The sequence below is a fragment of the Watersipora subatra genome, chromosome 6, assembly GCF_963576615.1.
Source record: "Watersipora subatra chromosome 6, tzWatSuba1.1, whole genome shotgun sequence".
In the NCBI taxonomy this organism is placed as follows: domain Eukaryota; kingdom Metazoa; phylum Bryozoa; class Gymnolaemata; order Cheilostomatida; family Watersiporidae; genus Watersipora; species Watersipora subatra.
Genome location: NC_088713.1, coordinates 34,380,487 through 34,394,305, shown reverse-complemented (window position 1 = coordinate 34,394,305; position 13,819 = coordinate 34,380,487). Strand labels below are relative to the sequence as shown.

The 13,819-nt window shown below is 37.2% G+C and overlaps 1 protein-coding gene across 2 annotated transcripts; it reads right to left on the bottom strand.

Moving 5' to 3' along the window:
* Positions 1-4,318: 4,318 nt before the first annotated feature.
* Positions 4,319-13,747, bottom strand: LOC137398833 (uncharacterized). 2 transcript variants are annotated; one of them, XR_010979021.1, is made up of 6 exons: positions 13,640-13,747; positions 10,013-10,225; positions 8,304-8,737; positions 7,439-7,603; positions 5,964-6,171; positions 4,319-4,634 (listed from the first exon to the last, which is right to left on the bottom strand). XR_010979021.1 is itself a non-coding variant. In XM_068085008.1 (5 exons), exons 3-5 carry the CDS (start codon positions 8,377-8,379, stop codon positions 4,549-4,551), a joined length of 327 nt encoding a protein of 108 aa, XP_067941109.1. In that variant the 5' UTR covers positions 8,380-8,737; positions 10,013-10,225; positions 13,640-13,747; the 3' UTR covers positions 4,319-4,548. The 2 variants fall into 2 exon arrangements, 1 of the variants encoding a protein (XP_067941109.1); XM_068085008.1 differs by lacking the exon at positions 5,964-6,171.
* Positions 13,748-13,819: the final 72 nt, after the last annotated feature.

The window sequence follows — 13,819 nt, the reverse complement described above, 5'->3', positions numbered from 1 at the left end:
TTCAAGCAAGGTCAGGGTCAATTAGCAATCTTAGCACATTTGTTTTCCTATAAAAGTATCCTTGATTGTCTGTCTGTCTGGAAACATCACCAGGCATTCATCTAGTACTAATATAAACATCAGGTTATAGAGTGAACTGTATGCACCTCTGTGAGGCTGCCCTAGAAGAGTCTCCACATAACCAGATACTGCCGACAGCGTCGGCTGAGTCACCGCGGAGACTTCTTTCAAATTGGAAAACTTTTTGTTACTCTTTTTAGGCTTTTGTTTACTGCCTTGAATATGGCCATGCAGCCACTCTTCGGGGGAGAGTCGACCCAGCCTTTAAAGCAGACATATACATGTAGTTGACAGGACTCAGGCTATGCACAGTTAAAAAGATGGTTTATTAGAAATTCAACTAAAACAAGGAAAATGCAAAGCAAGGCTAGTATTTGTACACTGGACACAAATCCAGGGCTAAAGAGAGAAGGCAGCAACCTTATTCTCCTTGAGAAGATCAGCTATTTTATTATGTTGTTTTTCTAAGGCGATATCAAGGGAAAGTTTGTCCTGTGAGTTAGGAATGTCCTTATTAGCAAAGTTCTCGTCTAGCAGTCTAGCAACTTCGTAGCTGCATTCCTTGGCAGCGAGGAACAGGGGCATCTCCTCCTTATCCATTCTGCACATCTCGATTGGCACCACACTTAAAGAATAGAGAAAGCATAATATTATTATGTTTTATTATTCATCCTGAGGTGTTGACTGATGTTCTAAAAAAAGAATCAAGGAGATTGACCAACCAGAAACTGAGATATAGCCAGCCAAACACAGGTCTACCAAAAAACATAAGTGTTTTAGTAATCATCAATATATGACGTATGAAATCGACTTGTGTGCCATTGGTCAATTAAGCCAACACATGGGCTCTCCTATAACAATCACGGCATTTTAATTGGTTTAATCCCTGGAAGTATAGAACATTCAAATTGGGCCTAACAAACATCGCTCCTAGAATTCCGAACCAGTCCCTCTGACGTGTAGATTAGTTTTAGCATAAAATAATTACACGCATCTATTATTTCGCAACATTTCGCTATCTTGCTAGTTCAGCTCAGTTTTGTTGTTCTCCTACTTAGCTTCCCTATTCAGACTCATCTTTAGCGTTGTTCAGATTTTTTAACTATAGCTAATAAATGGAATCGATTAAATCAATCATCAATCTCGGTTATCATTTGGAATTTTCTACAAATTGTATTAGTTACATCATTTATTCTATACGCAGTTATATTATTATTTTGTATAATATGCATTATGAATATTATATAAATCATAAAAAATAATCATAGATAAGATAATAGATCAATAGAAAAATCAAAGCAAAAGTTATCGTTTTCTTTTCTTATAGCAAGAGCAGCACGGTCAAGTTAGTCTTTTTAATATTATGGCTGAAGTGAACTTCCAGTCTGTTAATAGTGACGATAATCATGAAAATCAACTGAATGTTGCAGTGGATACACAGTAGAAGAACGCTGCAGTAGATACACACTAGAAAAGTGATGAAGGAACAAAAAGTCCCATTCCTATTTCTTATTCTAAACAAACTGCATATCGCGGATATCGCATATAGACTATAGACGCGCCGTTCGTTGAACAGATGATCTTCGGAGCATATCCGTGGAGATCGAGTTAAAGTTTGAAGCACAATAGTCAAAATCTGCTCTTCTGCTTTGAAAAATCATGACGAGGGGTTGTGGGCAAATGCCTTTACCACACAATGTTTGGATGATTTTCCTGAGAAACCAGAGCTAGTATGTAAATTATTTACTATCGCGAGAAGCGTTTCACATCTCGTAGCCAAAACAATCATTATACATAACGGCGGTAAGGGTGCGCAACTTCGGCACATGACCATTAAGTCGATTTTATACGTCACAGTTTTCGGGATTTTCGAAGGGTTTTCTTCTCATTCTTTATTAGGTAGACCTGTGTTTGGCTGTCTATATCTCAGCTTCTAGTGGGTCAATCTCCTTGATTCTTTTTTTAGAACATCTGTCAACACCTCAAGATAACTATTAAAGCATAATAATACCATGCTTTCTCTATTCTTTAAGCAAAATTACTGCCGCTCTGTAATTGTTGACTGATGCTGCCCAATGCAAGCTGTCTTGCTGTTGCAGTCTGCTGCATTCATGTCCGCCTGTAGATATGCAGACAGTAGTTATGAGCTACACAAGGATAAACAATTGGCGTGTCACAAACACTTGCCAGACCTGCCATAGATATGCAGACAGTAGGCATGAGCTACCTAAATATAAACAATTGCTGTATCACAAACACCTGCCGGACCTGTCAGTAGCAAGTTTTAAATGATGAGCTTAGACTTACCTTATTCTGTATGAGCTCTTTGACCATGCCCTCAGCGACTACCTTGACTGCAAGGATCATAGGAGTTGTACCATCGTGCGTTTTGTCGTTGATGTTTGTTTGCCTGTTTTTAAGAAGTATATGGAAGACGCGTGTGGAATCAGCTGCCACTGCGCTGCGCAGTGGAGTTCGACATGACAACAAAACTTACCGTCTAGTCATATGGCAGTCTTTGACACTTCAGCGGTTAACATGAAACAAGTGGTAGCATGTACTTGCGTTCAATAAAACCTGATAGTTAAATGTATGGGTACGCAAGGGCTAGCAAAAGATTCTTCTATCGAAATTTGATACTTTCGTTTTTTATACAAAATAGTTTAGCGCATAACGACAAGTGAAAGAAGAATTAACATCGAGTTAGAGAAGAACTGCAGATATTTAAAGGTTGACTTGCAATAAAATTCACATTACAGTGATTTGGTATCAAAAGATTGGCCATGTCTTACTCTGTTGTGTTGTAGGTGCCAAATATGTGGGAATGTGATTAAAAGCTCTTAAAAGCTCAAAAACGAACAGAAAATCACAGCCACACGAGACCGCCGTAGTTTGGATTCACTTTCCAAAACGGCTAAAATGTGACGTATGTGTGCGAGATAGTTTATGTTTACACTTTCATGCATCCTTATCCGTTGAAATATTTTCACAAATATACTTCACGCTTGCAATAAAAACCATGTCTATTGTTCTTATGCGTCCATTTTATCGGCATCGTAATGCTACAACTTTGAGCACTGATATCTCAAAACCTATCATAAAAATGTTTAACTTTTCAAACTTAGCTTGAACGATCGCATATCATCTTCTGAAAAACATGATGAGCCTTTTGGTCCGCTATGATGGTCGAAAAATGCTGTAGAAAATGTTCGCGCCATATGGCGGGAATTGTAAGTCACATGATCAGATAATGTTAGTTTCAGTTCAAGTTTGATCTATCGCAAATAGCGGACACGCTTTCTCGTATTAAACTTGTTAATTTCAATTCGTCATAATGTCTAATGCACCACATCGTGTTTGTGCAGCTTCCAAGCACCTTTTTTCTTGGTCAAGAGCAGAGAAAAGACAAGACCTTCACCGGGCGTGGAGCAACTGGGTGAAGCTGGATGTGACAAACTTTATTTATTCGCCTGCTTACTCTTACCTTTGTTTTCGCCATTTCAAAGACATGTTTTCTAACCTGTTTGCATACTCAACATGTCACCAAAGCGTGTGAGTAGTTTATTTTATGAACTACTTGTATTAGTAGTAGTAACTCGGGTTATTTTCTAGTGCATGTATTCTCCTAATACTACTGTATTAATCTATATTTAATATTACAATATTAATGTCATTTAATTGTAATATGATAATATTAGTATTTTATCTTTTTAATTACGTGTATTATTCTTGTTATAATAACAAAACTAATTCATACTGCATATCTATCTGTAAAACGTAATATATTAATCTATAATTGATAAATTAATGTTATAAGTTTCACGATTAATTTAGCCAAATTTTTAACCCCACTCGCTTATAGATATGTTATATAAAATAGTTATTGTCATTTTCTGATATCATCGGTAATAGCATATTATTAGATGATTATTATTAATATTAGATGATGAAGAGTTTGTGCCAACCACTGAAGACTGGGAAGAGTTTTAGTGCTATGTTGGCCAGCGTCAAACGCTTTCCAATTACATGTAAGATAGAACTAGACTTAACAAACTTGACAAAATATAAATAATATCCATAGAGTTATTACTCACATTTTTATGTTTACAATATTATGGATTCTGATAAGGTTTTGTAAAATCTGTGTCATGATTGCATGGCTATATATTTATTCTTTTTCTGATCAAGCAAATATGATATAATAACAGGAAATGATGTTGTACAAATCTCATTGCAAGTCAACTATTGTGTTGTGATTTCAGACCCGAATCCTCCTTCAAAGAGGAGAAAATAATAGTAAGTGTGACAGCACTCCAGCGACTATTTCACTGCCACGCCTGCGCCCTCCCCTGCTCATTCACGATGGTGCGAGAAGGCGGATGGGTAGAGTTCAAGGTTACATGAGCCTCCTGTCACCAATCGTACATTTGGGAAACAACTGCCAGGGTGAACAGAGCTCACATCATCAACCCCCTGCTAGCAGCTGCATCACTCTTTTCTGGCGGATGCCTTACTCAGAACCTCCGTTTTCTGTCGCTCCTGAACATCGCGATACCAAGCCACAGCGTTTGCCTCTACCAACAAAGATAATACTTACATGGTGCGAGTGTTAATATTTACCCATAAACTTGGAAAATGTGAGTAAAAGCTTGGCACACTAATTGAATAACGACATTTAAAAACAATTTTTTTTTTTAAATGAAAATATGTCATCCTTCAAGTGAAATATTTAATATATTTAAAATTCTGATTTTTTATCATAATATAGCACAAAAAGGGGTAAGAGGATTCTACTTTCTTACACTAATGATAATGATACAAATTAATCTTGTATAATGAAGTTTTACAATATTTTACAGTGTATTGCTGAGCAGTACACCCAGCATAACGAGGGATTGATGGCAGCAATCGATTGGGAGCTTGATTTGGCAGGTGACGGTAGGTGTGATAGTCCGGGGCATTGCGCACTATACGGGGCCTACACTACGATAGATCACAGCTGCGGTTTAATAGTCAGCAGCCATCTTGTCAAGGTAAAACTTTGACAGTTTTTACTTCACAGCCTGACAAAAACCCAAATCTTTTAGTAGTTGTCAATACATAAACATGAAGTTGCTGATCTAGCTAAATAATTCATTCAAATAATGTGAAAGTGATTGTTGGTCATAACTTTCTTTACTTTGCAGTCAACGGAGACCACCAGCTCTAATGCCATGGAGCTGGAAGGCTTCAAGCGATGCCGGTCCGATCTAATTTCCCACGGCCTGAGAGTGAGGTCCATTACAACGGATGTTGTTACAAAGGTTGTGTGCATACCGCAAGCTTGTGTTTTGGCTTATGCCGCAAATTCGTCGCGGTGAGCGACGGCCTCTACCTGATTGCTTGGTGTCTAAGATTTGGGCTCTTTTCCCACCAACGGATGATGAATAAGAGTTTGCAGACTATGTGTTCAAGGGCTTGTGCTATGGCAATGAAGAGACTCAACGACTTTGATTGAGAATTCTAGATCAAACCTTAGACCGAATGTTAGACACCAAGCAGGCAGGCAGAGGCCGTCGCTCACCGCGACGAATTTGCGGCATAAGGCAAAACACAAGATTGCGGTATGCACACAACCTTTTCCGAGCATTTGGCGATGGCTCTCCAAATGGGAATAGATTATCTACCAAAACAATTATTGAAAAACAATAATCTCGATCTTTATATAATAAAATCATAAAACTAATACACTCTCTACTGTAGTAAGTGTACAAGCCAAATATAACAGTTCTCCTTGTGTTCCACGAGTTCAGAATATGTGTGTTCAACCGATGCATTAAATGTGTAACACAAGAATTGTAGACAATGCTTGACACATTAGCATAGCTCTGGTAATGTTGACATTAAATAAAAATCCAACTCACTATGATATTGCAGGTAATTATTCCACCCCAACTCAAGAGGTGCAGGCGCCCCAAGTTCGCCCACACCAGGATGCATACACAGGCATTCATGCTCCCCGAGGTCATGGAGACGATGCGCAAACTCAGCATCATGGCAGCACAAACATTGAGATGGCATGTCTTGACAGCGCTCGCAGACACACCACTCTGTAGCCGGTGGTATTAGCTCCTAAAGAAATGAACAGATATGTCTATGCCACCATAGCTAATACATCAGGTCGCTGTTATCCAACAGTATATCAGTGCAGCACTAGATTTAAATATTAAAATTGTTAATGTTGTCATTCGAGAAAAATCTGTAATTATTTTTTCGCAACTTGAAGCGATAATTATCATCATTAAAATCATATATATATATATATATATATATATATATATATATATATATATATATATATATATATATATATATATATGTATGTATATATGTATATATATATATATATATATATATTATTCGTTCTATCACTCTCTAGCTAAAACTATTGAGTACTACTAGCTAGCTTGGCACATAAGAGTTGGCTAGTGGCGGTGCCTACTTGCTGGGAGGTTTGATTCTGTTGAGGATATTCTTCAGATAAAGCGTCAGGCTCAAAACGCCAGTGTCTGACCTCTTCAGAATTGGACATTTTTTTATGATCGCAACTCAGACAAGTATGCGTACATTGAATTGTCGGGCGGAATGGCCAAGCTGAAACTGTAAAGTAGCGAGCATCTATATTTGATACGGGGTCTTTGGTAAAACTCGAAGTGTTTGTCATAAACTAATGCTACTATTAGTTTTATATTGAGGTTTTTATTGGCCTTTCAATTCACGCGAGAACATCACGTGACAAGACAATAACCAAACTCCGCGGATACGTCATCGAAATCAAGAGATCCCAATCTACGGCGGCTTTTCGTTTTTGAGCTTTTAAGAGCTTGTAATCACATTTCCACATATTTGGCACCTACGATACAACAGAGTAAGACATGGCGAATCTTTTGATACCAAATAACTGTAATGTGAATTTTGTTGCAAGTCAACCTTTAAAGATAGTTGCGTATTGTTACATATAGTAGAAATATACTTTACTGTCCCAAACATTATTTTCCACCATAATCGAAAGTTTGAGTGCAAATATGTGATTACAAACAAGAAGTAATTTCCAAAATACGGCGCTAGAAGTTTTTGTAAGCATTCCAACCTTGTAATGAATGCAAAGAGGCTAGAAATAAAACCTGAAAACAAACTGTAACAGCATATTTTATGGGAACATTTATTTTAACACTCAACACTACACGCCTACGAAGAAGTTTCTGGAACATTCATGTAACAAATTGACGGTATTTTCTTTCAAGCTCATCGCTGAAGGAAAACTTCACATTACTAAGGATAGCTTCACGTTACTAAGGAAGGCTACGTTACTAAGGAAGGCTTGATTTATCTGACAAACCTGATTTATCTTTTGCGTTTGGATCAGCACCACATTCACATAAGAGCCTCGCTTTATCTCCACGACCAAGCCGAGCCGCATGGTGAAGTGCTGTCTCTCCCTCATCATGTTCATTGACCGACGCCCCCGAGTCCAGCAGGCCCATCATAAACGCTAGATCTGAGTCTAGAACAACAAATTGAGATGATTGAAGTCAGAGACATACGGACAAAAAAAAACTGGTCAGAGCAACAGATAAGAGTACAGTCAAACCTCCATCAATTACAGTCGAACCCCTTCTTACAACTGCCTTCACATAAAACATGAAATTCCCTCAAATATTTAGCTATGCCTAAAAATCTTCCTACGCATAACATTGAAAGTTCTGGAGAACAGCGGTTTCATAAGGTATTGTAGAGAATATATTAAATGTTAAATATCAAGCATAAAAACTTAAAAAATAAACATATTAGCTAAGTTAGTTTAAAGTTTACTTGGTTAGAGGAAGTTAGAGTAACTTACACCCTAGATTTCTATCACTGTATCTTCCTCCAGACATATATTTTACCAAACCTATATTTTCATTTATGTGCCTTTAACCGCAAGATTTTTAACTACTACTTGATTAATTCAAAAATTCAATACTATTTTTGATAAGGTCAATGAGTATTCAAAGCATTTTTAATTGGGCAAAAATTAATTAAGTTATTGTTGATTGGTCCATGAGCAGTGTAGTTATTGTTGATTGGTCAATGAGCAGTGTAGCTATTGTTGATTGGAAAATGTGCGGTGCAGCTATTGTTTATTGGTCAATGAGCAGTGTAGCTATTGTTGATCAGTCAATGAGCAGTGTAGCTATTGTTGATTGGTCTCTAGTAATACTTACTAAGGGCACTGTCAGAATCTGAGCTACCAGATTGAGCGTCGTCAAAAAATCTACCTCTGCCTCTCGCTGCCAGCATGAGAGCTGTCAAGCCTCCTGGTCCTTTCTCATTTACAGTTGCTGATTTCTGCAACAGAATAGATAGCCAATTATTATGAGCAACCACTTAACAAGTTTACACTACAAAAGCTGTCAACAGTTTTTCATGCAAATCTCTCTTCAAAGGAATTGGAAGGCTCTGTAGCATTTTCGTTAAAAAAAAACAGACTTTAATAAAGCAACTGTCTCATTAAGGAAGAAAATGTTTATAACATTCCCAATATCTCCTTGAGGAGGGGTGAGGGTTGCACTCGGCAGGGTGGCAATGCAGTGCTGAGGTATCTAAGCTCTGTCACCTTCCAAGTTTGTCTCTGGTGTTAGTCGTCTCCTCTTGGCAGCTAAATGCACAATGTTTCAAATGTGAAATCAAAACGCAGCTTATTTTAAAAATGTCAAGTTTTAAAATATCAAAACGGAATGCTGAAAAGACAACTCTGATCTAAAATTGCAGATAAAACAGCAGATATAAAATACACACGTGTTACAATATATTTCCTAGTAAAACATTGACCAGTGATCCTGCACTGTCATAGACTTATTCATCAGTTCTCATTAATAGACTTACTCAGTTCTCCTTTATTAAACTTATTCACCTGTTATTAAACTTTTACTAACCTCAATATAATCTAACAGTATGATTAATTATTAGCCATTCAATAATAGAGGTACTTGCTGAAGCAATAGAGTTACTCAGCAACAGCATTACTCACCTATGTAATAGATTTGCATAGCAATACAAATATTCATCTATGTAACAGTGTTATTCACCTATACAATAGAGCTACCTACTTAAATAGATTTACACAGGTAGGCAATAAAGCTATTCAAAAACACTCACTTACTCACTTTAGGAGTTACTCACTTTTCCAATAAAATTATTCACCTATCCAATCGCTTAGCAAGAGATGCAGCAGTGTTACTAACTATTACATTTATTGTTACGAGTAAGATCAAGTAAGATATCAATGAAAAGTACACAACGATCACCGGTTATAAAGGCAGCTCATTTATTTCTCATCAACAAGACATCGAATTAGATTAGAATTAGATATATTATTCAGATGAGTAACCAGCATGCAATGTAAATAGCATGCTTACATTTTACCATTGCTTAGGAAAACTATTTTTATATCAATGCCTGATCATTTTAAAATCTAAAGTTATTTATGTATAGAGAGTAAATTTTGTATGTTTAGTATTTATCTGTAGTTTGAATATTTGCTTTGTTGATGTTCTGTTTTGAGATTCAACATTGTTTAAAAATATTGAATCATATTCACGACAACATACCCCGTCATGGAGTATGATGTCTGCTCAGCTCACTGCAAGCGGAGGTTGTGCGTGTTGTTAAGTGCCAGTGTACAAACAATCACTTTGTGATCCTGACTAGACATGTCTGACTCCAGTGCCAGAGGAACCTCTACACCTGGAGACATGCCCGGTTGCTGAGAGCAATTTAAGATTGGATGACATTCCTGTCACCACGGGAGGTATTTTATTGGGAATTAAACCTCAACCTGTTGTTTGCAGGCTGGCATTCAGGCTCAGGCCGTTCCTAGCCTGAGGCCTCTCATTCCGTGAAACCTAAATATATGTATCTATAAGGCACCTACCAGAATTGATGCGATCCAGTTTACACTCATCCTCTTCTCCATCTCCTCCTTTTCGAGCGAGGCCAGCAGGTGAGTTGTTACCAAAGAAGTTTTTAGGAAACCACTGGACGCCATGGGCTCTCTTCCTCTGCGCCGAAATCAGCTCACCAACGAGAATGGCCACAACAATAATCGAAACGGAGCCGATGACCACGTAAACCCAGTTGGTTTCGACTAAAATGTGACACATCATTCCGTCATCACAAGAAGGCAGCAAATGATAATCACTTTCGATAAACACCGATAAGATAATGAGGTATTGAAAAGAATAGAGGTAAAAATGTGTTAGTGTGTTCTCAATAAACACGGGCGATGGTGGGGACAATCTTATTCGGTAACTTAGTTAATAGGTAATTATTTATTTTGAGAAAATGTTTGCTTGGGTGGTCAGAGCCATGCAGTTGTTTTGTTGCTACATGATGTAATTCAATTATGGTATGATTGCCACCCGAGCTCGACCAATCAGATTATAGGAATACAGTCAAACATGGATAACTCGGCCACGGATAGCTCGAACACATGGTTAACTCGAACGGTTTTTTCGGTTCGTTCCCACATAATGATAAATTGCTATAGATAACTCGAACGCAACACTGTTAACTCAAACTGTTTTTTCCCAACGGCTACCGAAACGGTTGTTATCGCTTTAGAAAATCACTTTATTCCAAGCCATAGAGGTAAACCTCAACTTTTCGTAATTCATAAGCGTTGTTATGACCACCATTGGCAAAATATTTTTGTCAACGACTTTTCTAAAGGTTTGGTGAAATTTGATTTATACCAAACATCCGCATAGCGATCGCCCTTCGGAAACAAGGTAAAAGGAGGTAATCTTTGCATAAACTTCAAGAAAAATCGGCAAAATTGATCGTGGGTAAAACACTCAAAAGAACAATATGTATTTTCTTTTGAGCATTTCATCAACGATCAAGTTTTGCCAATGTCAATCTAAAAACGTCCCGGCAATAACATCACCTCAAACAAGAAACCAATCTCAAGCGATAGAAAATCTCTATACTTTTTGATAAAACGTTTTAAACTTTACATTAGAAGCATTTAATTTGAAACAAGCCAGTTGTGCTTCTGATTTATATTATTGTTTGTATATGTACTGATGTCTTTTCTTTTGAACATTTCAACAGCGTTCAAGTTTTGCCAATGTCAATCTAACAAATGTCCTGGCGATAACATCACCTCAAACCACAAACCAATCTCAAGTGATAGAAAAATCTCTATACTTTTTGATAAAAACGTTTTAAACTTTACATTAGATGGATTTAATTTGAAACAAGCCAGTTGTGCTTCTGATTTATATTTTAGTTTGTATATCTGAATAATGAGTTCTAATTTTAATCACAAGGGAGAATAACTACTGCATAGAGTTAAAAACTAGCCGTAAGGCATAAATACTAAACGTAGTTGAGTTCTAAAACATTTTTAAAATCATGGCCTGGGCTTTGAGCTAACACCATTGCCAATGCATCACATTTCTTTACAAAATTATTCAACATTGTCACAAGATATGCAGAATGGCGTCATCGCAAAAATAGACGCTAGGCAGAAGTACCAAACGTAGCCGAGTTTCAAAACTTCTTTAAAATCATTGCCGGTGCTTCGAGTTTTATTGCCATTGCATCAAACTGTACAAAATTATTCAAGGTTTTCACAAGTTATTAGGCATGGCTTCGTCATCGCAAAAAATCTCTCCAAGTCTTTTTACATTGAAATAAACTCTATCAATTTCTAATACCGAAGTTGAGGACGATCATGATTCTGATCTGGACATTATGGTATGTATTTGATTTGCAAAGCTGATACGTTTTTCCATAATTAACTGCATTAGTTAATTATTTTGTTTAAAAACTGATCGCTTTCATTAAATCCTTCAGCTATTGTTTTTGTACTTCCGTAACACTTGTTAATATTTTTTCTTTTTTGTGTTTACTGCAGATTGAGAATGAAACAACCTACTCCGATTACGAAAACTAGAGACAAGTAGTAATATTCATCAAGGCAGGAGTATTGGCAGAGAAGCAACCAGTCAACCCAGACCCCTTCGTCGACAACAACTCCTTGATATCGCTGCAACAAACACGATTATATTTTTATTTTGTGTACAGATATATTATAATTTATTACAAACTTGAGTACAAATAAAATATTTCAAATACAAATAAAACTTTACAAACGATGGAGTAAATATAAACAGTTTAGTCCATATGGCGGTTGTCTAGCAATAAAATTGAACTGGTACCCTTGATATATGAATACTAACGTGTAATGGTGCTCTCTGACTAGTTATTTTGGTAATAGCAGCTCTATATCGCTGTCACTGTCTTGGGTAGATGCTAAAGGCGATTCTCTCACTACTACATGACTGGTAAGGAAGTTATCATCAAACTCTCCTCGGGGCTTACTATTGCAAAGTTCTGCCGGTTGGCCAAAAATGTGTGCTCGTAAAGGCGTTTTTGTTCCTTTTTTTAAAACAGATATATTCTTCTTGTTAGCAGCTGCAGTAATTTCTACCTAATTTCAAAACCTCCTGAATGATTGGTTATCTTCTAAGAATAACATCTACCACCCTTGTAGTCATGGTGCCTTCGTGTACGATGAAAAATCTCTCTCACACTAAAACAAATAACGAAGCGGTAGGGATGGAAAAAATAAATATTGCGTTTTACCGAAAACCTAAAATAAAATTCAACTAATTTAGTAAATGGTTTTAAAAAAACTCATTACTTACCAACAACTGTTGGTTCATCAAAGGCCTCCAAATCGATGAATATTCGTGAAAACCCCTGAGTGCAGCATAAAATTTATAGCTTAGCGTGATCGACTCGTAGTTGGAAGGTGTGGTGTATACCGCGTTTTGGTGTACGAGCACACGCAAAGCGTGCATGCGTATGATTAACTCTATTGTAAGACGCAATAGAGTTAACTCTTCATAGAGAGTAACAGTTGTCAGCCGCGAATAAATTAATCCGCGAATATGCATGAAATAACAATTTTCGCGAAATATAACTCCGCGAATAAATTCATCCTGTACGGTATATCACCTCTATATACAAGGATGAAAGTAGAACAGCCACTGATATGAGAATGTCTATAGGCAGCAATGGCAGTCCACCAAGCATGACTAACCATCTTAAAAAGATAATGTATAATCTACAAATAGTGTGCCTTGTTTTTAGAAGAATAAATATCACAAAAACAGAAAACAATAATACTTTCTAACAAAAAAGAGATTAGCTTGTTGCCATAGTGCGTGAGCAACCTCTCCAAGATCAAGTATGGTGTACGCTTAGCTTACTGCAAGCAGAGTGTACGTGTTTGTAAAATTAGCTATGATTTGAATGCTTGTTTATCATAGCTCATGTATGAATATTTGTTCAGTTTGTCGACGCATCGCATCGTCACACTGTTAAGTCTTCAATTATAGTCTGCTCTGTTTACTGTCACCAACAGTGACCTTCTGTGGTAATTGAACTCCAAATCTGTCATTTTCAGGTGACACGCTCTAGATAACCATATACTAAATGTAAATGCTTTTGTTGGCCGCGTTGAAAACGAGCCATAGATGGCACCTACCCGCCGAATAGCTGTGCAGTCCTTCCGGAGAGGCGGGTTGAAGGAGCACTCATTGCCATCATAATCACAGGCAAATGAGTCACACTCCTGGTCACACACACACCATTTCATGCCTTTTAAGGGCAGCCCATCGTCTCACATAGCTGCCTTAGAGTATGCAGTGGCACTGCTGCATTGTGG